The 23,206-nt window shown below is 35.1% G+C and overlaps 3 protein-coding genes across 9 annotated transcripts; all 3 read right to left on the reverse strand.

The window, feature by feature from the left end:
* Positions 1–4: 4 nt before the first annotated feature.
* LOC133680434 (DNA replication licensing factor MCM2) lies at positions 5–5,927 on the reverse strand. The gene is made up of 17 exons (XM_062103393.1): positions 5,656–5,927; positions 5,391–5,569; positions 4,647–4,825; positions 4,346–4,535; positions 4,010–4,229; positions 3,723–3,930; positions 3,324–3,458; positions 3,035–3,226; positions 2,770–2,942; positions 2,487–2,675; positions 2,285–2,401; positions 2,030–2,114; positions 1,800–1,949; positions 1,571–1,696; positions 1,317–1,499; positions 470–631; positions 5–370 (listed from the first exon to the last, which is right to left on the reverse strand). The coding sequence occupies exons 1-17, from the start codon at positions 5,871–5,873 to the stop codon at positions 251–253; spliced, it is 2,826 nt and encodes a 941-aa protein (XP_061959377.1). The 5' UTR covers positions 5,874–5,927; the 3' UTR covers positions 5–250.
* Positions 5,928–11,061: 5,134 nt separating this feature from the next.
* Positions 11,062–12,395, reverse strand: LOC133696843 (uncharacterized). Its single transcript, XM_062119128.1, has one exon. It carries the CDS (start codon positions 12,330–12,332, stop codon positions 11,280–11,282), a length of 1,053 nt encoding a protein of 350 aa, XP_061975112.1. The 5' UTR covers positions 12,333–12,395; the 3' UTR covers positions 11,062–11,279.
* Positions 12,396–13,597: 1,202 nt separating this feature from the next.
* On the reverse strand, positions 13,598–21,546 carry LOC133680453 (probable 3-beta-hydroxysteroid-Delta(8),Delta(7)-isomerase). 7 transcript variants are annotated; one of them, XM_062103416.1, is made up of 4 exons: positions 21,198–21,546; positions 14,442–14,588; positions 14,169–14,277; positions 13,598–14,036 (listed from the first exon to the last, which is right to left on the reverse strand). In XM_062103416.1, exons 1-4 carry the CDS (start codon positions 21,337–21,339, stop codon positions 13,772–13,774), a joined length of 663 nt encoding a protein of 220 aa, XP_061959400.1. In that variant the 5' UTR covers positions 21,340–21,546; the 3' UTR covers positions 13,598–13,771. The 7 variants fall into 7 exon arrangements, 1 of the variants encoding a protein (XP_061959400.1); XR_009836323.1 differs by lacking the exons at positions 13,598–14,036; positions 14,169–14,277 and having other exon boundaries at positions 14,438–14,588; positions 20,565–21,339; XR_009836322.1 differs by lacking the exons at positions 13,598–14,036; positions 14,169–14,277 and having other exon boundaries at positions 14,438–14,588; positions 20,248–21,339.
* Between the last annotated feature and the right edge of the window lie 1,660 nt (positions 21,547–23,206).

Genomic DNA, 23,206 nt, shown 5'->3' on the forward strand with positions numbered 1-23,206 from the left:
GATCTTGCGAGAATTTCTTTTAGAATTTAAATCCACAGGTACAGTTCTCCAATCTACTTGGAATTGTTCAAACAAAAATATATATCGAATGTCACCCGAAAAAAAGAGTTACGCCTCAAAGATATCGCCGGAGAAATTCTTCTGAAAATCATTACTTTTGTAGCTCCTCCAATACCAACCATAAACACTGTTGAAATTCTAACTAAATGATTAACCTAATCTAATGATGTGCAACACATTCTGATACTGTTTAGTGTCTTGGAAGGAGATGTCTGATCATTCGTCGTTCTTCATCCAACTTGAAGTTGGCAGCAGAAAAATCAGTACTCGAGAAGAAGGGTCTAAGATCACTGATCCCACGCTCTTCAGCCTGCAAAAAATACATCAAAACTCGAGGTCAATAATAATCAATGCGAGGTACAACCCTTTTGTGACGAAATAGGCAAACCAAAGTGCTGGTTTCCGTTACCATGTTCAGCAGATCATCTACTTTCACGTCTATGTGGGTAAGCCCTGACGCCGAGCCAGAAATGATTTCTTCAAAACGCAGTGCTCTGTTCACAATCTCTTGTAGAAGATTGAGAAGCATTCTATTGTAATCCATCTTGTAAGTAATGTACTTTCTGAAACTCTGCATTAGTTTATCAATTATTTTCAGTAATCAACCTCTAAAAACACTAAAATTTATGCAATCAGCTAATTCCCCTGGTCAACATATTCAGGGTGTCATGACATAGATGTTGCAGCGGTAGTGAAAGAGTACAGAACTGGTTCTGAGTTATAGGCAAATGGTGAGCAACACAAAAATGATGAGATATCCAACAGTTCAGGGGAGCAAATCCAGTACAGGTAGCTATATCCAAAAGCTTTAAAATCGATTATATGTTTTTGATTTGCAGGGATTTCTAAGTGCAGCATAATCCAGTCAGAAGCATCGGGTAACAATAGAGTTGAAAATATCATACTTGAAAATCTAAAAGTTCAGTAACCACAATGACTACTGACCAGTCGAATCTCAAACATATTTCCATGCATCTATTTATAAACCTATTTCTAACAGTAGCGCATTCAAGATGTCGAGTATTATTACTGCTGTCAACATAGAAAGAAACAAAAGTAAATCAGGGTAAAGAACGTGACAGCTTCGTATTGTGCACTCATGCATCTCTCTCTCTCTCTCTCTCTCTCTCTCTCCCTGTTTCTTTCCTTTTCACGATGGACAAACTGATGTGGGTGTTAGTAGCATGTCAAGAAGTGCAGACAACATAGAACAAAAGGAAGGTTTCATAAAAGAAAATAACAATTTCTTTATGTACCTTTTGCAGAGCCCTCTGCACCCCGTATTTTTGTGTCGAAATGAATGAATTTAGCAAAACACTTATTGCCATATCCACATCTTCTTCAGTGACATGCTGTCTGAGGTGCATTCTGGCATGTGCTTCAGACATCCGTATCATTGATTCTATGTGCCTCACTGCTATAGGTACACCTTGTCCATGCTGTCAAGAGATTGTTAATACAGGATTACCACTCAAAAATCATTGAAAGAAACAAGAGCAATGAGTCTCACCGAAGATTCTCTCCGCAGCTCAGCATAAACTTGTGTGAGTTTTTCCATGTCAGAATCATGAAACCTTGGGAATATGTTCAACTTGGCATAGGTAAGGTACTTCTTCAGCAAATCTTGAGAAAGAACCTGAAACAACATGGAGAATCTCTCTATGATTAAAAATCAAAGGAAAAGACGACAAAAAACAAACAGAAAAAAGAAGACGATGGTAAGAGCTTGAGCATGCCACCTCTGGATCAACTGGCCTGGCAGAGGCTTGATCTTCCTGAGACTCGCCATAGGACCTATCATCTATATTAGCACCCTTGGCCTGTGATTTGAAATGACTATCAACTACAAATTCTGCAAGCATCTCATCTGCTATGGGGTCAACCACATCCTGCAATTAATCAAACTTCCTTCCAGGTAAGATTGAGGGGACAAGTAAAAAAGAAAAATCAGAGTTTGTAGAAGAGTTACCTTGACAACACAGAGGATGTCAAAACGAGAAACGATGGGATCTGTCAACTCGACATTCTGTGAAAATGTTTTGGAGGAGTCGTATCTGACAGGTTGATTGAAATAAGAAGTTAACACTTGAAAAAATTGTTGCAAATTCAAATGTTTTCGCATATGGCCCACCTGATGAGCATCCCATTAAAAAAAAAACTCTGCATGCTTTTCCTCGACCAATTTTCAGTTTTAGAAACTAAATAAATTTATCAACTTGAATACCTTCCTCCAACAGGATTTGCAGCGGCAATAACAGAGCACCGAGCCTGGAGAGAAGTAACAATGCCAGCCTTGGATATACTAATACTCTGCTGCTCCATTGCTTCATGGATGCTCACCCTGATCATGGGTAGATCTTTATTGCTCACAACAGCAACAGGAACAGGAATTCAGATTACCAAGAAATAAACAAACGTTTCCATACCTGTCCTGATCATTCATCTTGTCAAACTCATCAATCAGGCAGATCCCTTTATCGGCTAGAACAAGGGCTCCTCCTTCAAGGGTCCACTCTCTTGTCACTGGGTCCTTGTGCACTGCAGCCGTTAGACCAACAGCAGAAGCCCCTTTACCAGTAGTATACACGGCCCTCTGTCCAGTCTTTTCAACATACCTGAGAAAAAAATATCATCCTTGGTTAATGCACCATAGCCATTATACCATCTCAAGAAAGAGACCGTTTAGAATTGTCTAAGCATAGGTCTTACTTCAGAAATTGAGATTTTGCCGTGCCAGGATCACCTAGGAGAAGCACATTGATGTCTCCTCGCAGCCGATGTTTCCCTTCAACATTTTTCTCTTGGCCTCCAAACATAGCCAGAGCTAATGCAGTTTTTATGTCCTCGTGTCCATAGATGGATGGAGCAATAGACTTGATAATCTAAAAATTCAGTTCAAGAATGTAATCATAAGCAGTTTTTTATGATATAACAGAAGCCATGGTCCACACAAAAGAAAACAAAGTAAACTCACTCTTTCCCCTATCCTAGGGTCTTTAGACAACTTATCAATTTCTTCTTTGTCCTCCTGAGTGAGCTTGTATGCAGAAAAGAGATCCTGCTTCTTTGTGACATAGTTTGCTTCGATTACAGTGGAAAAGACAGGAAATCCATTCTTTGTGTTCAAAGACAAGTCAAAATTATTTGTATATATGCCAGTGACCTCCTGAGAAATACATCACGTGGAAAAAAAAGACAATGAGGAAGCAGCCACCAAGAAAGCAAGCAAGCAAAAACAAGCAAGTCCAAGAAAGGGATCCTACAATTTCTTCCCCAGGGCGTGCACAGTCAATCAAATCATTCAACAGTATCACTTCCTTGTATCTTGGAAGCCGACCTGCAGGCACAATTCCAGGGCTTTCTTGGAGTGTAAGCTTCTGGTAATTTCTGTATATTGTCTGCAGCAAGACGTAGAAAACTATGTCAACGAGTTTGAAGTCTATGAATCTACTCCATACAGCTGCAAAAATAACCTTGTCGAAAACTAGTTAAATTTCTTAAGATCATATTATTTCTGGTTATTAGGACAAGGAAACAAAGATGCTCAACTGAGACTAATACAACAAGGAATATCTGAAATACAAGATTAACGATAATTTCTTCATCCTCTCAGACATTTCAGCAAGGGAAGGGAGAAAATTGGACAGATATGAGATATTTACCTGCTCAATGTTAACAGTGAATGGTCCTTTTGATTGGCATTCAGGGCAAGAACCAACCTTGACTTCTGAATAAGAATTCTGAAAGAATGGTCCCAAAATTGCTCCACACTTGTTGCAATCATATTTTACCTGCTGCAACTGAGGGAAGACACCAGATCGCCTAGTCACAACTCCTCCAACACGAATCATAGTGTTCAAATGAATTTGCCTGAAAAACACAATGTACAAAGTTGAAACCTCATGGCAAAGGGGAGAAAAAGTCATAAAAATCAAATAATTAACAATACCTAATGTTTCTGATCTGATCATAGACTGGTAAGTTGGTGATGCGGACATAGATCTTCTGATGGATATTTTTGTAGTTAGGATGCAAATCAAAGACAACTTTCATGGCTACTTCTTCCATGACCTCTAGGACAGATTGAGGGGCATCAGCGAGCCAGATGGCAATATTGGGATGGACATAAATAAATTGTTTGTAATCAATCTCCAAGCTACACTTATTGGCTGCAGATGTAACATTAAATAAGTTCAATGATTAACAACAGCGAGGGCCTGGTCAGTGCATAAATTGTTTAGCATACACAATCACAAGCTAAGATCACATTTGACAGATGATTCACCTGACACCATTTCATTTATCAGTCGAACATATTCAAAATATCCATCTTCATTCTTTGGATTCACATATGTAAGTAAGAATTCCTTAAACTTCTTAGCAATGAAACGACGAACTTCATCTCTGGTAACCCACTCCCTGAGAGTTCCTTGGACACGGTACATCTCAAACTCGCCTTCATCGCCATCTTCATCCTACATAGGTATCACTTTGGTAATGAGAAAAAATAGCATAATGCTTCGTGTGAAACAGCACAAAATTATCTCAAAAATGAAGCGAAAAGATTAAATAATACTGTTCATCACCTCATCTTGATAATCCTCTGTTTGATCAGTCATAGGCACATCTTCCCTTGAATGTCTACTCTGTGATCTACCTGGTGAGCTCTGCAAACCATCATCAGTATCAACATCATCATAGCTTCTTGGGGGCCTGAAATCAGCTCTAGACCTTTTTGAAGGCCTGTAACTGTCATCATCCGTATCTGCAACCAAATTTCCAATCATGAACAACTTTCTTAACATCATACATTCAACAAATTTCTGAAGAAACAGTGAAATTTGAGTTTCACCAAAAAAAGATTTCAAATACCATTAGACATGCTAAGAGAAGTGAAAGGTTAAAATTTTAAAATGTACTTACTGTATAAATAAAATGTGTATCACATAATCATATTAGCTCATATTCGTTATTTGAAGAAATTAACTTTATATAAAAAAAATATCTTTTAACTTCTAATTATAACACAGGAACAAAATATCCCACAAGAACAAGACTCAACAATGTCAAAAACAGAGGCGCAGACACAATGACATCTAATGAAATTAAGGTATAAACTATGATACAGGCAGCTTCAAAAACATAGATCGCGTTGAAATTGAATCTATAAACCTCTCAATTAGTTATGACAAAATCAACTAACTTAAACTCACAGAGAGCAAAAAAGAAACTGAATTTGTTTTTTTTTTAAAAAAAAAGAGCCAACTTTAGGGTTTCTTTTTTATTTTTATTTTTGCATAACAGCTACAAATTAGTGAAGAAGAAGATACCATTGTCATGTAGAAGCTGAGGGAGCTTCCGATTCGAAAATCTAACATCACGAGCCTCGAGCTCCAACTCAGCCGCCCTTCGATCCTGAATCACCTGATCAGGATCCCTATCATCCTCGAACGATTCGTCCAGGCCCACGGTCTCGTACTGATCATGCTCATCCATTCTCCGATAATCACTACATTTCATCCCACGTATAAATAAACATTCACACAAAAAGCATATAATCATCATAACAATAAGAGCAATAATTAGTAAACTGACTCCATAAAATTGTCGTTGAATAGATCCTCCCCTTCCTCTTCTTCTTCTTCGGGTTCTTCAGGCTCTTCGGGGAGGATTTGGGGATCAACGGCGGCTTCATCGTCGTCGTCGGTGTAGTTCTGGCTGGTGTTGTGAGGGAGCTGATCGGTGTTGAATCCCGCAGATGTGGTTGGAGAATCCGGCGATGATGGTGGATTTCCAGAATTGCCAGACGCCATTATCTCTTTTTAGGGGGGTTTCTGGAAATGCAAGATTTGGGGAATTTCTTTTTTCTCAGCCCATACACTGTACTTATGAGAAAGTGGCGGGGGGCGTTGTTTTGGCGGGAAGTATTGGCGCCAATCTGGCATACGTGGCTGCACTCTGGGTCTGGACTATATTATGAGCTATAGAGCCCAAGTTCATCATTTTGGGTTAGGCTAGTGTTTGTTTTGGTCCATTTCAGAGATTCGGACTTGAAAGCCCAGATGTTAAATTTGAATTTGGGAAGGCTTCCAGAATCCCAGACAGCAGTGGCAATCTGACACCGGAAAAAAAAAAACTGAATTGCGTCTTCTTTTTCCCCTTTATTCTGACAAGAAAGTTCATGTTTATGTTTATCTGTAAATAAATAAATTTTTTTGATGGAATTTCCAACTCAATCATGCCGATTCAAAAGGCAAGACTAGCGTATAAGAACTCAAATGATAGATTCATGATTTGCCTTCCTCGTGAAAATGGTTAGACTTTTAAAAACAAATACCGGGTTAACTGTTTCAGAAAATATCACATTAATAAAAGTAAAAAAACCATCCAAGAAAGAAAAGTGATGATTAAAAAAAAAAAAAAAAACAGCTAATCTAGTTCACGGTCTAAGAGAGTTACCTTGTCTCGTCTTATTTTACTATTTATGAATAGCAATATTTACAAGGTATTATTTATGCACAATAAGAATCATATTATTTATGAATAGTATTTCAACATGTGTTTTTGTATGTATTTTTAAGATACTTGTTGGATATTATTCAACCTATATATTCTTAGGTTTCAAGAAAGAGGAGGGGGATCTAAACACTTACCCTTGCATTTCTTCATTATACAGATAAAATGAAACAAGGAACACGCATCCCCTCTCTTCGTACAAAAAACATTATTTTTATCTTCTTGAGTTTTCACCTGTTCATCACCGGATAAAAACTTAAATATTGATTTAAGCATTGAAATGTCTCTCATTCCATGAGAAATTTATTTTACAAGTGAGACTTAGGCCCAAAACTTATCAGTTAAGGAAAGTCATTGTTTTTTTAAAAAAAAGTTTTTTCATGACTTCATCAAAAATATATTCTTTCATGAAAAGGCGTCTTAGCCAAGGTTATCAATTTCATTCCAATTGGCATTCTGTTTTTAATTGAAATAATGCATTTTGGTTTTAAAGTATTTTATCATGTCATTGTGGGGTTATATTGTTTATATGTGTGTGTGAGAAAAAATAAAAAAATAATTCAATATACATAATTCCAATTTAATTCCAAAGATAAATTAACTTGAAATTATACCATTGAAATTTTAAATACAACATCATGTATCTAGATATAGTTTCAAAATTTAAACATTCATATTTAGTAAATACGAGATTATTGGTTTGTGTTGTGCTACAAGTCAGATCATTTTTTAAAACATAAAAAAAACATTTATATTTTATAGTAGAAAAAATTTTAAACGTTGTAAGAGCTGACCTCATCGACTCGATGGGTCCAAAGATAACTTGATCATTGGTAAAAACGTAATTTGACTATAAAAAATTCAAGACCATGTTTTAAAAAAATATTATGACGATAACATGTTAGATCAACTCGATACAACCTGAGCTAGTCTTTCAAATTCGTGATTCGGGTCATTAGATCATGATAACCCCTATATAAAACAAATTGAAACAAATTATGAAATTTGATTCCCAAGAAACTAATTGTTAAATGACGAGATTTGAAAAAATTTAATATAAAAAGGGACATAATAAACCAACTTAAGTCTACACGAGTTAACTCGTAAAACTCCTAACCCAGGTCATGAGATTGAGACAACTTCATAGAAAACAAACTAAAACAAATGACAAAGCCTAATTCATAATCAACCAAATATTGAAGGTGTTGAATGATGAAATTCAAAATAAAAATATCAATAAAAAAGAACTTGAGTCAATCGTATTAACCAGCCAAACCTATATAAATATAATTAGCTTCCCAGAGCAAATATATAAAATAAAATATCACGACAATACTGGTATTTTAACGAAATAAAGTTTGATAAGAACTTATTATAATAAGTATAAAAAGCTAAACAATCAATAGAAATCATGTTATGAAGTATATTGATTTCACAAAGATTACAACATTCTCTTTAACTATTATTCTAGTCATCGCAAAAAATTATAAACTAAACAAGGACTATTAAAAAAGCATTATTATTGTTGTTCAATAATTATAAAATGATTAGATGATTACACATGTAGCATAATTGTTTAGTTTATAATCATGTAAACATATAAAAACATGGTAAACTTGCAATGATTATAAAAAACTAGCTAGCATGCATGTTAAGCAAATATATAAACTTGCAAGAGATATAGAAAAAAAAAACTTAGCAAGTAAACTAAACAAGTATTGAAATCATACTTAAACAAAATTAGTTCAGAGTGCTTACTTTATTGAAGTCTTTTGAAAAAGAATTCAACCTAAATTTTTTGTTATTATCAAGGATTAATAATTTATCTTTAAGATTTTATTGCCTTTCACTTTGTGCAAAAGGACTAACTTCGATAAACATTCGAGGATTTCAACAATATCTTTTTATTTAGGTGCACTTCTAAATAAAGTCTAACGAACTCAAATAAATTATACTGAATATTTATATATGAAGACCGAACTTAAGCTCTATAATACAGATAATGAATAGAAGAATAAGTATAAGAAAAACCAACAAGAAATGGATGTAACAACTCAAAAAATTCTTTAATCTATTTTCACCCATTTAAGATACCTATATACAATCATTCTTGTCACATAATTAATGCATTAGTTCATGTACCAAGATATTTTAAGAATTTTAAAAAAATTACTAATCAAGTAGAGATTTAATAACAAAATATTTAATAGCTTCTAGTATTCGGTCAATACTTTAAAAACTAATTAATATCACAATTATTTTCATGTGTTCTTTTTAGAAGCTACAATTACAACTAAAAGCCATGGCTTTCTTCAAACGGATCCTATAGTGTCTTACACCGTGCTAAAAAGTCACATATGGTCCCTTTACTCTTCAATTAAAGGCAAAAAAAAAAAAAAAAATTGTATATAAAACAAGTAAGTAACTAAGTGAAAAGGTTAAAAAAACAACTCTCCTGCTTAGAAATAAAATGTCCCTGAAAATTCTTGCTTCCATTAGACCTTTTGTATCTACCTTTGATTGGAAATGATGATTCAATTTGAAGTAGAGGGTTTGTCGATCAAAAGTGTAAAGTAGAAAGCTTTTTAGCCATCAATTATGATTTTGCGTGAGGAGGAGGAGGCGGAGGCGGAGGAGGAGGCAGTTATCGGAACTTCAATACTCATGTGTGGCTAGCTAGATTAGCACGCTATCATAATCTCTTCTTGTCAGTGTGGATGACGAGACAATAATGCCATCCAAGCCATATATATATATATATATATATATAAAAGCTTTTGGGCAAGAGACGACGGTGATGTCTTTCGGACCATTTTTTTATATATATAAAAATAAATTAGACCGGACCACAGCATGACAAAAGCCATCTATCTGGAATATTTAGAACTACAAGCCTGTCAGCGACAAACCTTCCATGAGAATTACTGAATTAGAACAGTGGTCAATGATTAAGGGCTCGTTTGGAAATGCGGCTGCGGCTGTGTTTCTAAAAAATTTGATATTTCTTTTAAAATTTAATATGATTTGTATGTTTTGGATCGTTTTGATGTGATGATATCAAAAATATTTTTTTAAAAATAAAAAAATATCATTAACATATATTTTAACATGAAAAGTTATTTGAAAAATACCCGCAACCATACTGTCAAATACATTCTAAATGGTGGCGAATAAGCTTTTGAAGACTGGGCTAGGACATGATCGGTTAACTAGACAAATCTTGTTGGATAGCCCCAGTGAGTCCAGGGTATTTTGAGTTTCAAATATTTAGTAAGATAATATTTAAAAAATTATATAATTTTAAACTTTTTTTTAAATTACGATAATATTAATAATTTTTTCATGAATAATTGTGTATGTTTAAAGTTATTTGCTCATTAATATTGAGTGAGACATGTATTTTTATATTATAATTTTTCTTATATATTTTATTTATATTTGTGGCTCTTATATTTTTCATATAAAGCCGTAAAAATTATATGTTATTTATATTTTTTTTTGACTAAAATTTACTTTGACAAGAAGTTTTTACTTAAAAAACAATGTTTTTCATAGGAAAAAATAAATACATAAATAAAAAAAAACTAAATGTTTGATTAAAATTGTACATGTTTTTTCTTTTTTCTTTTTTCTTTTTAATTTCAAATCACTATGATTTCTGTGAATATTTTTGCTGAATGTTATTACTTTTTATTCAATAAACCATGATGCCAATAAAAAAGTCATTTTGTTGTCAAAATAAAAAAGATTACATGAATAAGAAAATATAGTTTTGATGAAAAAAATACATTTTTTCCTCTATAACTCTATTCTTTCTTCCTTTTTCCTACTGTGTGGTTAAATTTAAAAAATAGATTTAAAAAATATCATCAAAAATCATAATTGTAGCTTCTCTCTGTTAATCTAGGGAGAATCCGAGACAAGGAAACAGCAGATTAATGCATAGAGGAATTAAAGGAGGGAATGCAAAGGAATGGAACTGCTAAAGTCGAGCTTCTAATTAATCCAACAAGAAGAGCCTGCCTTACTGGTTCGTTCGTTCGAGTGAGGAAGGCAAATGAGAGGTGTCTTCTTAGTTCTTACGCAGAGATACAACTATGCATTTGATTTAGAAGAAAAACTCGTCTAGACAAGACATGCCTAACAAATCCTTAACTAAACGCCATGATCAATAGTTGCAGTCAAAGATTCTACCAACCAATTTCCATTGGAATTGGTCAAGTTTTGTGCAAATTGTCTCGTCAATTCCTTGAGAAAGAATATACAGTCGATTTGACCTTCTATCACCAAATTTTCACGGTTGATGGTCAGTAGACCATCTGATAGTCTGTCCGTCCACCTCAATCTTGTTAACTAAGATACCTGTTTCAATTACAAGCTTCAGCCACGATGAAGAGATAACAACTAGGCAGCAATCGATCTGGGAACGCTGCTTGTGAAATGGAAGCAAATCTTGATGCCCTGGCCTCTGCAAAAGAAGGAATCAGAGAGAAAAGAACTGGCATTCCTTTTTATTATGTATGAACAGATCGTACTGGCAGGAGCAGTACTTAAGAAACATGTCAAGCATAGCAAAAATTAGATCACAAGTCCCTAGCTAGTAGGCAGAGGGGGATTGTTTCATACAGAAATGAAATCACATCAGCCACCGGCCTGCTAGTGAAAAATATCAACACCAACATCCACTAATACTGCTAATCTAACTAGCTAAACATTACATCCCTGATTGCCCAACCTCGAGGATACCCACATGTTCCGCAACCATACTCTGGCGTCTTTGTTGTGTACCGATATGAACCTGGACTCTGTGTCAGTGGCGATGGAAATTGATGCCGATGCACTCCGTGATCCACAGCAACTGATGGTGGAAGTTGTAATGGAAAGGTTGGCGGAGGCATAGTGTAACGTACCTTTACTGGATGAGATAACTCCATAGAAGGCAACCCGGAGCCTGGTGAAGGGGAATTGAAGCTGATATCATCAAGGGAAGGGTATAAGCATGCGTTCCTTGACTTAACATCGACCTCTACGGATGGATAACGAACTTTCTTAGGTGATGAGAACCGAATTCCTGGTGGCAAATCAACTTTTGGACTTTCAATTCCTTCCTTCTGGACTTTCTCATTCACCTCATAGGAAAGATTCAGGACACCATTAGGCTTCCCATCGCTGTTTCGGACCTGATAGCTTACAAACCTCACACTACCGTTAAACTCCTCAATCAAATCCTTGAATGGAACACAAACTTCCCCGATAGATTTGTTACCAAAGATGGCACCTTCGCAGCGCAATTCAAATTTGAAAAAGAGATGATCACCATGACCAGGAAGTGAAGTGGTATTGAGATCAAACTGCATCATATGATTCCATTCAGGATTGCTACCTCCTTCTCTGTCCGCTGGTGTCTTTTGCCGCTGCAGAAGTTGCTGCTGTTCGTTCTTCTGTGCTTCATCGTTTAGAGGTGTCTTTTGCCACTGCAGGCGTTGTCGTTGCTTTTCGTTCTTCTTCAATACACAACTAAGAAAGTCCACTGCTGTCTTTTGTCGCTGCTGTTCATTCTTCCTTGGTTCATCGTTAAAAACGGAGACAACAACATTGACTGAGAGCTTCTGAAAGAAATTGAACGCTTTGAGATCTCTGCAGGAAATTACTTTCAATTCTAGAGAGACCCCCTCCATGGTATGATCTGCTTTCTTCTCTGCTGAGCTATTGTGATCTCTTTCAACGCCACAAGAAAGGAAGCTCCCTTTTGGCATAAATCTAGCTTTAGGAACAAGAAGCAAAATAAAACAAGGGCAGAAGCTTCAACCAAGTCTCTAAAGTGTCTATCTATAATTCTATACGACACGCTATTTGACTGGCCCACTTAAAGAGCTTTCAAGTGGGCATGTTAAGATATTAAAGTATGGTACGGAGTTTGGTATTTTTTTAATATATTTTATTTGAAAATATATTAAAATAATATATTTTTTTTTATTTTTTTTAAAAATATTTTTAATATCAATATATCAAAATAATTTGAATACATTAATTTTTTAATTTAAAGTTAAAAAATTAAATTTTTCAAAAACTCTTTTAAAATAAAAAAACATAACAAAAACTAATAACAGTGATGCGGTTTCTAATGCTATGGAGCTCATGTTCTATCTTTTTTACTATCGATCAATAGCCTCTGTGTTTTTCCCTGAAAAGGTAAATGCATAATCATGTCAAATACCCCACCATTCCAAATGGTGACCTTAATTTCCAGCAATCACAGGCAATCCATACAAATTAGTCTACAGATTCAAACTTCGAGGGCATCGTGTTTTGAATTCGCCTTCTATTTTTGAGGTACTATCGCTTTCATGATGTGAAATCCTAGCAGTCAAGTCGCCTTATCTGCCCATACCAACAAAAGAGAGAGAAAAGAATGAAAGAAAAAAGAAGCAGTCACTCTGTCCACGCAGAATGCTTCGCTTATAGATTTGGACGCTGCAATTCGATAAAGTGAGATAACTTGAAACGAACCCAAACTAACGTACACCCATGTTAATAAAAGTAAGCTGGGTTTTGGGTTTTTATGGAATTAGTGAAAATTCATGTAATTTAATCTGAATATCTATGTTAATAAAAAAATAATAAATAAATAAACAATCAAGCACAGTACCAAAAACCATTTCAAGGAATTCATTTACATCGTCCATTTCACTTGGGAGTTGAGACCCTGCTTTCAATCCTCTTTTTTGTCAAAAAGGAAAAGAGAACCAGTAGATTTGTACCTAGGCGCATCGAAAATAGAAGATTGCTCGATTGGGTTTGGTATTCTGCGAAGAAACACATCATTCTCTACTTTCAAACTCCTAAAGACATTGTATGATAACCATATAAGCTGTAAAATAAAACTAAAAAATGATGCCGCTAAGCAAACAGATAACCCTAGTAAAATGCTTCACATCCACCAGCCGCATACTACAAATGAAGCTCACATCCATAAGCATGGCATGGAATAGAAGGTAGTTGTGTCAGTGCAAACAATCTCTGTGGAGCAATTATTGTTGCTTGAGATTTGGAGGTCTATGTTGCTGATTGTGATAGTTTAATTGGTTTCAAGATTACAAATTTGATTGCATAAATTAACAACATGAATAAAATGCACAATAAAATCTCATACTCTTATCCAACCAAGTCTTGGTATGATATAGTCTGTACTACCTCAGTGACTTTTGGTCTTTTTCTGGCCTTGAACTTGGACTGCTGAAAAAATCTTGTTCCAACAACGAATAGCGATGAGTGAGGGTACTACAACCCAGGAGGCATTTGCACCGATATAGTACACATAATAGTGATATGAACTTGCAGCAAAGTGATCACCTTCCAAGTAGGCGGTTAGGAAATACACAGCTGTTCCATAGAGCTGTCCCAAAGAAACGGGAAACTGAAGTATGTAGCTGTATGATTTTCCTGAAGCAATAGCATACCTGCCAAAAGTCAGCAAGAAACACTGTTTAAGAATTAAGGGATTGAAGGTAATGGAAGATGATATGAAGTCTGTTGACACTTGAACAAAAAAATGAATCTCGTTCTAGATACCAAGTCAAGTGAAATCATATACTGCCAGGAGGCTAGCTGGACCCTCAAAAACAGCAGTCACTCCTTCAACAGTAACGGTTGCAGCATCCCTTGCAGCATATCTTGAATCACCTTTGCTATATTCTTTCCCTGCCAAATATATAATGAGTACCATTATTTACCAAAGCTTTACAATTCCATATTCTGTCTCTAAAATAAAGGGTTGAAATGGCCTCTCAATTGTAAATAATGCTAAATGCCACAAATGAAAATAAAGTATATATGAATAAAAGAAAAAAAGAAGAAGCACTTACAAACTCCAGCTAGATAATGAGCAGTCTTGTCCTTGTAAAATTCTGGAGAGAAAACAAAATAACCCTCGAGAATCACGTGTGTGAGACCAGTGAAAGCCCACCAGCACATGAGCAATCTATCAATTTTGGCTAATTTACGAGACCTTCCTGAAATCGGAGAAATGGCCTATTGCAATTAATTAATTAATTACTCAAAAAACATTCTATTCTGTGGAAGTAAGTTCATTAGATTAATAAAACGAAGAGTACCGATTATCGAATGCATGCACTAATTGCAGCAAATTTGTCAATATTTTCTCAACCACCATGACTTTTAACCACTATATCTATTGTTGTAGTTAGGAGTTGTTTGTTTTTATTGGTTGTTGCCAGAACTCTCATTTCTCCTAAAAATAAAGACAAAGAGAAAGCAAGAGTGCAAGAAGTAGAGGAAGTGTGTGCAAGTGCAGATTTGAGAGAAACACCAAGTGTAAGAGTGAAATACTGGGTTTACTAGGATGTACCGGGTTGAGTTGAGTGTTTGTATCATTCCTCCAATAATATACAATCCGCTGCCTCCGTGGACTTACCTGATTTTGGGGAACCACGTAAATTTGTTTGTTTGTGTTTGCTTTCGGTCCAGTATGCACAACAAATTGGTATCAGAGTATTAGGAAAGCTAGAACACTGAAAAAACATGTTTTTTCAGCTCTCGGTTCTAAGTTGTAAAATTTTCAAAGTTCTAAAATCTTGATTTTAACCACTTGCGGAGATCCCTCTCCTCGATACAAGTCCGACAATATAAAGATCATCGAAATCAGAGTTGAAACGAGCCCTATAGAGCTCGCCAAAGTTTCTCTTGAAATCTGCTGGAAAAACAAGACAGTGCCGAAATTCTAGCTTGAGAAGACTATGACACGTCACCAGACACGTTGGTGCTGAGTCACCATCCACGTCATCAACAGGAAGGTTCACATTGTCATGTCATCAGCCACGTCATCTAATAATAATAGAATATTCTGTTGACAGAATAAGAATATTCTGTCAACAATAAGAGAATACCCCATTAACTGTGACAAAATATTTTTTATCAGAGACAGAATATTCTTTTTCCTAAGTCAACTCGGTCAGATTGGTGTTTTTGGCCAACTCGGTGATTTTTTGACCCATTTTAGCCTGAGTTGAGCTTGTTCCTAGCATTTTCAACCGTTCCGGACGCAACCGTGGTGTCTATTTTATGAAACAGCAAGCCGAAGTTACTGTTTTGGCTCTTTTGAGCATAAAAGTGCGTGTTTTAACTATTTCAGGAGTCCATTTGTAATCCAAAGAAGTCTTAATGGCTAATATTCCAGAAGAAGAAAAATCAGCGGGGAATGCTAGTATACCTTCACAATACATCCCGGTATCGAGTACCAAATTTGAGGTGGAGAAGTTTGACAGGAAAGGTAATTTTGGCATGTGGAAATGTGAAGTCATGGATATACTTGTCCAAATAAATTTGGATTTCACTCTAGAAGATAAACCGGAGGATTTGGATGATAAAAATTGGGAAAGGATAAATCAGTTGGCCCGCAGTTCCATCCGACTTTGTCTTGTAAAGGATTAGAAGTACGCCTTTTCAGAACAAAACTCTGCAAGGGAATTATGGCAAGCACTAGAGGACAAGTTTATGAAGAAGAGTATAGAGAATCGTCTTTACTTGAAGAAAAGGATCTTCCGTTTTCAGCACAAGAAAGTTACTTCCATGAATGAGCATCTAAATGATTTCAATAAAATGATAGATGATTTGAAGAATTTAGATGTGAAAATTGATGATGAAGATAAAGCTCTGTTATTATTGAATTCATTGCCTGACACATATGAACATCTCGTCACCATTTTATTGTATGGTAAAGAAAAGATTAAATTCATTGATGTGTCCAATGCTTTGGTGAACAATAAGTACCAGAAGAAGGACCAGATTGTTCACAATGAGTCAACGTCAGAAGCATTGACAGTTAGAGGCAGAACAAACCCTAGAAGATTTCGAGGGCGAGGGAGATGCTGCCTCTAATGCGTCATATGGCGTTGCACCCTGAAGGTGCTCAACACCGAGAGATGTTGATCAAGTCCAAACAATGTTGGAACTTGATCCTTGAGACACATTTTGCGAGCATGTCAGCTGGATTGGATGAAAAAATCTTGCGAAGGTGGAGATTTGTAGCAAATTTGTCAATATTTTTCCAACCACCATGACTTTTAACCACTATATTTATTGTAGTAGTTAGTAGTTAGTTGATATTTATTGGGTTGCACATGGGTTGCTGCCAAGGCTTTCATTTCTCCTATAAATGGAGACAAAGAAAGAGCAATGAAAGAGAAGAAGTAGAGGAAGTGTGTGCAGTAAGTGCAAGTGCAATTTTGAGAGTGAGAAAGAGCAGATTTGAGAGAAACACCAAGTGTAAGAGTGAAACACTGGGTTTACTGGGATTGTACCGGGAAATAAGTGCTTGTTAGGGCACATATGATAGGAACATGCAGAATCAAGAACCCATTCACCAGAATGGTTTTCTGGTGATGAGACCATAAATGCAGAGTCTCGTTCATCTTCATCTCGTGCAACGTTCACAGTTGGTTCATCTTTTTTCTTATTGCCCTTGATTGGACAATCTTTCTTCCAGTGTCCTTTTTGTGACAAAAGGCACACTCATCTTTTGCAAGATATCGCATGTTTGATGATTCTCCTTTGGATTTTGAGCGAGATCTCCCTCGCCCTCGGAATCTTCTAGGGTTTGTTCTGCCTCTAACTGTCAATGCTTCTGACGTTGACTCATTGTGAACAATCTGGTTCTTCTTCTGGTACTCATTGTTCACCAAAGCATTGGACACATCAATGAATTTAATCTTTTCTTTACCATACAGTAAAGTAGTGACGAGATATTCATATGTGTCAGGCAGTGAATTCAATAATAACAAAGCTTTATCTTCATCATCAATTTCCACATCTAAATTCTTCAAATCAGCTATCATTTTATTGAAATCATTCAGATGCTCATTCATGGAAGTACCTTTCTTGTGCTAAAAACAAAAAATCCTTTTCTTCAAGTAAAGACGATTCTCTATACTTTTCTTCATAAACTTGTGCTCTAGTGCTTGCCATAATTCCTTTGCAGAGTTTTGTTCTGAAAAGGCATACTTCTAATCCTTTAGACAAAGTCGGATGGAACTGTAGACTAACTGATTTATCATTTTCCAGTTTTTATCATCCAAATCCTCTGGTTTATCTTCTAGAATGAAATCCAAATTCATTTGGACAAGCATATCCATGACTTCACATTTCCACATGCCAAAATTACCTTTCTCGTCAAACTTCTCCACCTCAAATTTGGTACTCGATACCAGGATGTATTGTGGAGGTATACTAGCATTCCCTGCTGATTTTTCTTCTGGAATATTAGCCATTAGAATGTTTTTGGATTACAAATGGACTCCCAAAATTGTTAAAACACGCACTTTTATGCTCAAAAGAGCCAAAACAGTAACTTCGACTTGCTGTTTCACAAAATGGACACCACGGTTGCGTCCGAAACGGTTGAAAATGTTAGGAATAAGCTTGACTTGGCCTAAAACAAGTCAAAAAATCACTGAGTTGGCCAAAAACACCAATCTGACCGAGTTGACTTAGGAAATGAATATTCTGTCTCTGATAAAGAATATTCTGTCATAGTCAAGGGAATATTCTCTTACTGTTAATAAAATATTCTTATTCTGACAAGAGAATATTCTGTCATTATTAGATGACATGGCTGATGACACGGCGATGTTAACCCCCTGTTGATGGTGTGGATGATGACTCAGCGCCAACGTGTCTGGTGACGTGGCATAATCTTCTCAGGCTAGAATTCCGGCACTGTCTAGTTTTTCCAGCAGATTTTAAGCGAAACTTCGACGAGCTCTACAGGGCTCGTTTCAACTTAGATTTTGATGATCTTTATATTGTCAGACTGGTATCGACGAGAGGAATCTTCGCAAGTGATTAAAATCAAGATTTGAAAATTTTGAAAATTCTGTAACTTCGAACCGAGAACTGAAAAAACATGTTTTTTCTGTGTTCTAGCTTCCTTGATGCTCCGATACCAATTTGTTATGCATACTGGACCGAAAGCAAACACAAATAAAACACAAACAAGCATATTTACGTGGTTCCCCAAAACCAGGTACGTCCACGGAGGCAGCAGATTGTATATTTTTGGAGGAATGATACAAACACTCAACTCAACCCGGTACAATCCCAATAAACTCAGTGTTTCACTCTTACACTTGGTGTTTCTCTCAAATCTGTTATTTCTCACTCTCAAAATTGCACTTGCACTCACTACACACACTTCATCTATTTCTTCTCTCTCATTGCTCTCTCTTTGTCTCCATTTATAGGAGAAATGAAAGCCTTAGCAGCAACCCATATGCAACCCAATAAATACCAACCAACTACTAACTACTACAATACATATAGTGGTTAAAAGTCATGATAGTTGATGGTGGTTGGAAAAATATTGACAAATTTGCTACAATAAGCTCAACTGAGAACTGAGTTTGAAATGAAGGACCTTGGAGAAGCTAAGAAGATTCTTAGCATAAAGATTCAGAGAGATAGAAGAAAAGACATAGTCTGTTTGACACAGACCCAATACTTGAAGAAAATTCTACAGAGATTCAGGGTAGATGGTAAGACCAAGCCTGTAAGCACACCTTTAGCTCCTCATCTTAAGCTAAATGCTTCAATGTCTCCATGTACAGAGGAATAACGCAAACATATGGCTCAAATTCCGTATGCAAATGCAGTTGGTGCATTAATATATGCAATGGTTTGTACGAGACCAGATATTTCCATGTTGTCAGTATGGTGAGCAGGTATGTGCATGATCTGGGAAAGGGTCACTGGTAGGCAGTTAAGTGGATTCTACGATACATTTATGGCACAACTGATATTGGTTTGAAGTTTGAGAGGGATGATAGACTTGGACAAAATTTAGTTGGTTATGTAGACTCGGACTATGCTGGTAACTTAGACAAGCGTCGCTCCACAACAGGCTATGTGTTTACACTTGCTAAAGGGTCTGTAAGTTGGAGGTCAACGTTATAATCAACAATAGGTTTGTCAACAACTGAGGCAGAGTACATGGCAGTAACGGAAGCTTTCACGGAAGCTATTTGGTTACATGGGTTGATTGAAGATTTGGGAATTGTTCAAGAGCACGTGGATGTCCATTGTGATAGTCAAAATGCTATTTATCTTACAAAGAATCAGGTTCATCATTCCCGCACCAAGCACATTGATGTTCGATTTCATTTTGTTCGAGAAATTATGAATGAAGGGGATATTATGCTATATAAGATTGATACCGCAGATAATCCAGCTGACATGCTCGCAAAATGTGTCTCAATGATCAAGTTCCAATATTGTTTGGACTTGATCAACATCTCTCAGTATTGAGCACCTTCAGGGTGCAGCACCATATAGCGCATTAGAGACAGCATTAATTGATCACGAGGATTGGATAGAAAAATCTTGCCAAGGTGGAGATTTGTAGCAAATTTGTCAACATTTTCTCAACCACCATCAACCACCATGACTTTTAACCACTATATTTATTATAGTAGTTAGGAGTTGTTTGTTTTTTGTTGGTTGCTGCCAAGACTCTCATTTCTCCTATAAATGAAGACAGAGAAAGCAAGAGTGCAAGAAGTAGAGGAAGTGAGTGCAAGTGTAATTTTGAGAGTGAAAAAAGATAAATTTAAGAGAAACACCAAGTGTAAGAATGAAACACTGGGTTTATTGGGATTGTACCGGGTTTAATTGAGTGTTTGTATCATTCCTTCAATAATATACAATCTGCTGTCTCCGTGGACGTACCTAGTTTTGGAGAACTACGTAAATCTACTTGTTTGTGTTTTATTTGTGTTTGCTTTCAATACAACATGCATAACACTAATCACCAAGTAACATGATGCAAAACAAATTTTGTTATAAAATCGAGGATGGACCAAAAAATGTGCTAGAAACCAAAAAACTATCACTGGTTAGAGAAAATGTTGCATTTGCAGAGGTAGGAAATCTATAATGAAGATTCAAAAAATACATCTAAACAAGAAACGGTCTGTAACCTTTCCTTTTCGTTACTTGAAAGGGAGCGAGAAAAGATAAAAACATTGATTCTCCGTTGGGAAAGAACTGTAGTTCCAAATCCAAAGTGAACAAGCCTTAATACCCTTTCCAGTCTACCAAGTGCAAACACGGAACAAAATTAGATCTTGAACTACATATATAAAAATTGGAAAAAAGATCTCAAATTTCAATTAGCAAATGCAGAGTAGAGTGGAATGAGCTCATCTCCTTTGTTTATTTTTTATTTCTCATTGAAGATTTTGTTTCTGCCAATGGGTAGCCCAGCAAGGCAACAGCCATTAATAACTGACCAGTGAACTCTGTGCATAGAATAATTAAGTGAGAAACTGAAAGCCAATCCCTCTAAGAAGATCCTTTAGCTTCTGCAGCCATAAGAATACTCTGAAAAACATCTAGTACATGATTGAAAGTTGAAATCAGAGTGGGCCATCCAGAATATGCATGCTTCAAAATCTATGTTTACTGCTACTGCTAATAAACCAAAACTACAAACTGCGGGATTTTTCAAAGGGAATCTATAAAATCTACAATCCAGTAAAGTATAGTTAATGAAAGCCCACTTTCAGTCTTGGAAAAAAGACTGAAAAAAAGAGTGTAAAAAGAGGGCAAACCAGAGAGGATCCAGATGAGAGAAACGACGAGAAGGGAGGAGAGTCCATAGACAGAGACAATGGTGAATTGAGTGAGGAAATTAGGAACATAGCCAGGCAGTTTGAGATCTGTTGATGCGTATGGATGCGGCTGCCCCTCCATTTTCGCTTCTTTGCCTCCGCCTCTCTCTTTCTCTTATGTGAGTCGTCGTGATGCCAACTATGTTTTTGAATTTCTATTGGATTGGATTAGAAAGGAGCCAGACGCAATGGCCAGTCGTTCTGTGGGATCTTTGGAGTGGGCGGGTGGCGTTCAACTCTATCAATCTTTTTGTCTTTTTTCTTTCTCTCGTTTTTGTTTGTGCACATGATTTACTTAACACTTCTTGTTTTAGAAACCGCACGGCATCTTTATAAAATTAAAAAAAAAATTATTAAAATTTAATATAATTTATATATTTTGAATCGTTTTAATATTCTCATGTTAAAAATAATTTTTAAATAATAAAAAAATATTATTAATATGTATTTCGACATAAAAAATTATTTAAAAAACAATTATTATCATACTACTAAATATACTCTTAACTTTTAAAGAGTTTCTTTGATGAAAAGGTTGATGTAAATTGGCAACATCTTAATTTGGATTAATAACTTGTGAATGGATTGTTATTTAACATGTTATTAAAAAATTTTATATTGTATATTTTAGGTTTTTTTTTTAAGAATTATATTTTTTAGTTTTTAAGAGTGGGTGGTAAGAATTGATTTCAAAAAAAAATTATAAATATATTAAAATAATATTTATTTTTTAAATTTTGTTTTTAATATAAAAAATTCAAAATAATAAATAAAAATTAATTTTTTAAAAAACAGTGTTTTTATCACAATATCAAATATATTTTTAGTCAATCATGTCAATTTTTTAAAAAAATAATGTTATAATTTTAAAAATTTTGCTTTAATCCTTGTATAATTTAATTATTATGCAAGAATTGTATAAAAAAACAATCAAACCACCACCTTCATTCTTTTCTCCTCATCGGAATCTGGCCATTCAAACTAAATTCACAGAGAAAACTCCTGTCAGAAATTGGGCAGATCACATCTAGATGCCCAAAACCAAAGAACACTGCCCCCAAAATCTCAAACAAGGTAAACAAATGGCAGATCTTGAGCATCAAGGATAAAAGATGGAATGTCCATTTATGGCTTGCTGATGCACGTCCACAAGCACAGCACTCATCAAAATTAAAATTAAAAATAAAAAGCTAAAAGATAAGGAAAAGTTATCTTAGCGCAAGAGACGAATTGACAAAATTACCTCTGAATAATAAAACTTTGAATTAGGCAGTGGGAGCAAGTTAATCTTCGTAATGATACAATTATTTTTTATAAATTATATGATATTAGATTAATTTTTTGTTTTTTATTATACAAAAAATTACTATTTTAACTCTATAATAAAATAAAATAATATAATGCATATTACTCATGAGTGTTTTAATTATTTTATTTTAAAAAAATAGTGTAATTACTTTTATATTTTTAAAAACAAAATCAGTCTAACTCTTTTATAAGGGCTAATTTGTCATTTTATATTGATTTTATTATAAATTTAAAGATTATTCATGGGCATTATTATAATAGATATATATTAATATTATGAAAAAAAATCTGGTAGCATGTGCAAGAATGTTCAACCACTAAAAATCACTTTTTATGATGACATTTAAAAAGTTTTAACACCCTCAATTATGAGATGTTGTGGAGCGTGCCTCAAAAGCTTTTTAAATTTCGTATCAATGATTTTTTTTATTTTTTTTTTATCATAAATTCAGCATCAACCCCTTCAAAAATTCAAATAAACCCTGCAATATATTTTTTCTTCATATTTGATCTGTGCCCAATTGATCACTTTTTAAAAAAAATAATAATTTATAAAATTAAAAATATTTTATAATTTTTTTTATCTATAAATAATCTATTAAATTACAAATACTTTTTACTTTAACCCCACCATGATTTTT

The sequence above is a fragment of the Populus nigra genome, chromosome 1, assembly GCF_951802175.1.
Source record: "Populus nigra chromosome 1, ddPopNigr1.1, whole genome shotgun sequence".
NCBI classification, from domain to species: Eukaryota; Viridiplantae; Streptophyta; class Magnoliopsida; order Malpighiales; family Salicaceae; genus Populus; species Populus nigra.

Excerpts from the sequence above, each read along its gene's own strand:
- LOC133680434 (XM_062103393.1), bottom strand. The coding sequence starts at position 5,873 with ATGGCGTCTGGCAATTCTGGAAATCCACCATCATCGCCGGATTCTCCA. Across the intron at positions 4,230-4,345 it reads GATAAATGAAATGGTGTCAG|CCAATAAGTGTAGCTTGGAG; the intron begins GTGAATCATCTG and ends TTACATCTGCAG. Across the intron at positions 3,931-4,009 it reads GATCAGATCAGAAACATTAG|GCAAATTCATTTGAACACTA; the intron begins GTATTGTTAATT and ends TGTGTTTTTCAG.
- LOC133696843 (XM_062119128.1), bottom strand. The coding sequence starts at position 12,332 with ATGCCAAAAGGGAGCTTCCTTTCTTGTGGCGTTGAAAGAGATCACAAT.
- LOC133680453 (XM_062103416.1), bottom strand. The coding sequence starts at position 21,339 with ATGGAGGGGCAGCCGCATCCATACGCATCAACAGATCTCAAACTGCCT. Across the intron at positions 14,589-21,197 it reads TCTCATCTGGATCCTCTCTG|GAAGGTCTCGTAAATTAGCC; the intron begins GTTTGCCCTCTT and ends CTCCGATTTCAG. Across the intron at positions 14,037-14,168 it reads CCAGCTAGCCTCCTGGCAGT|GTATGCTATTGCTTCAGGAA; the intron begins ATATGATTTCAC and ends GACTTTTGGCAG.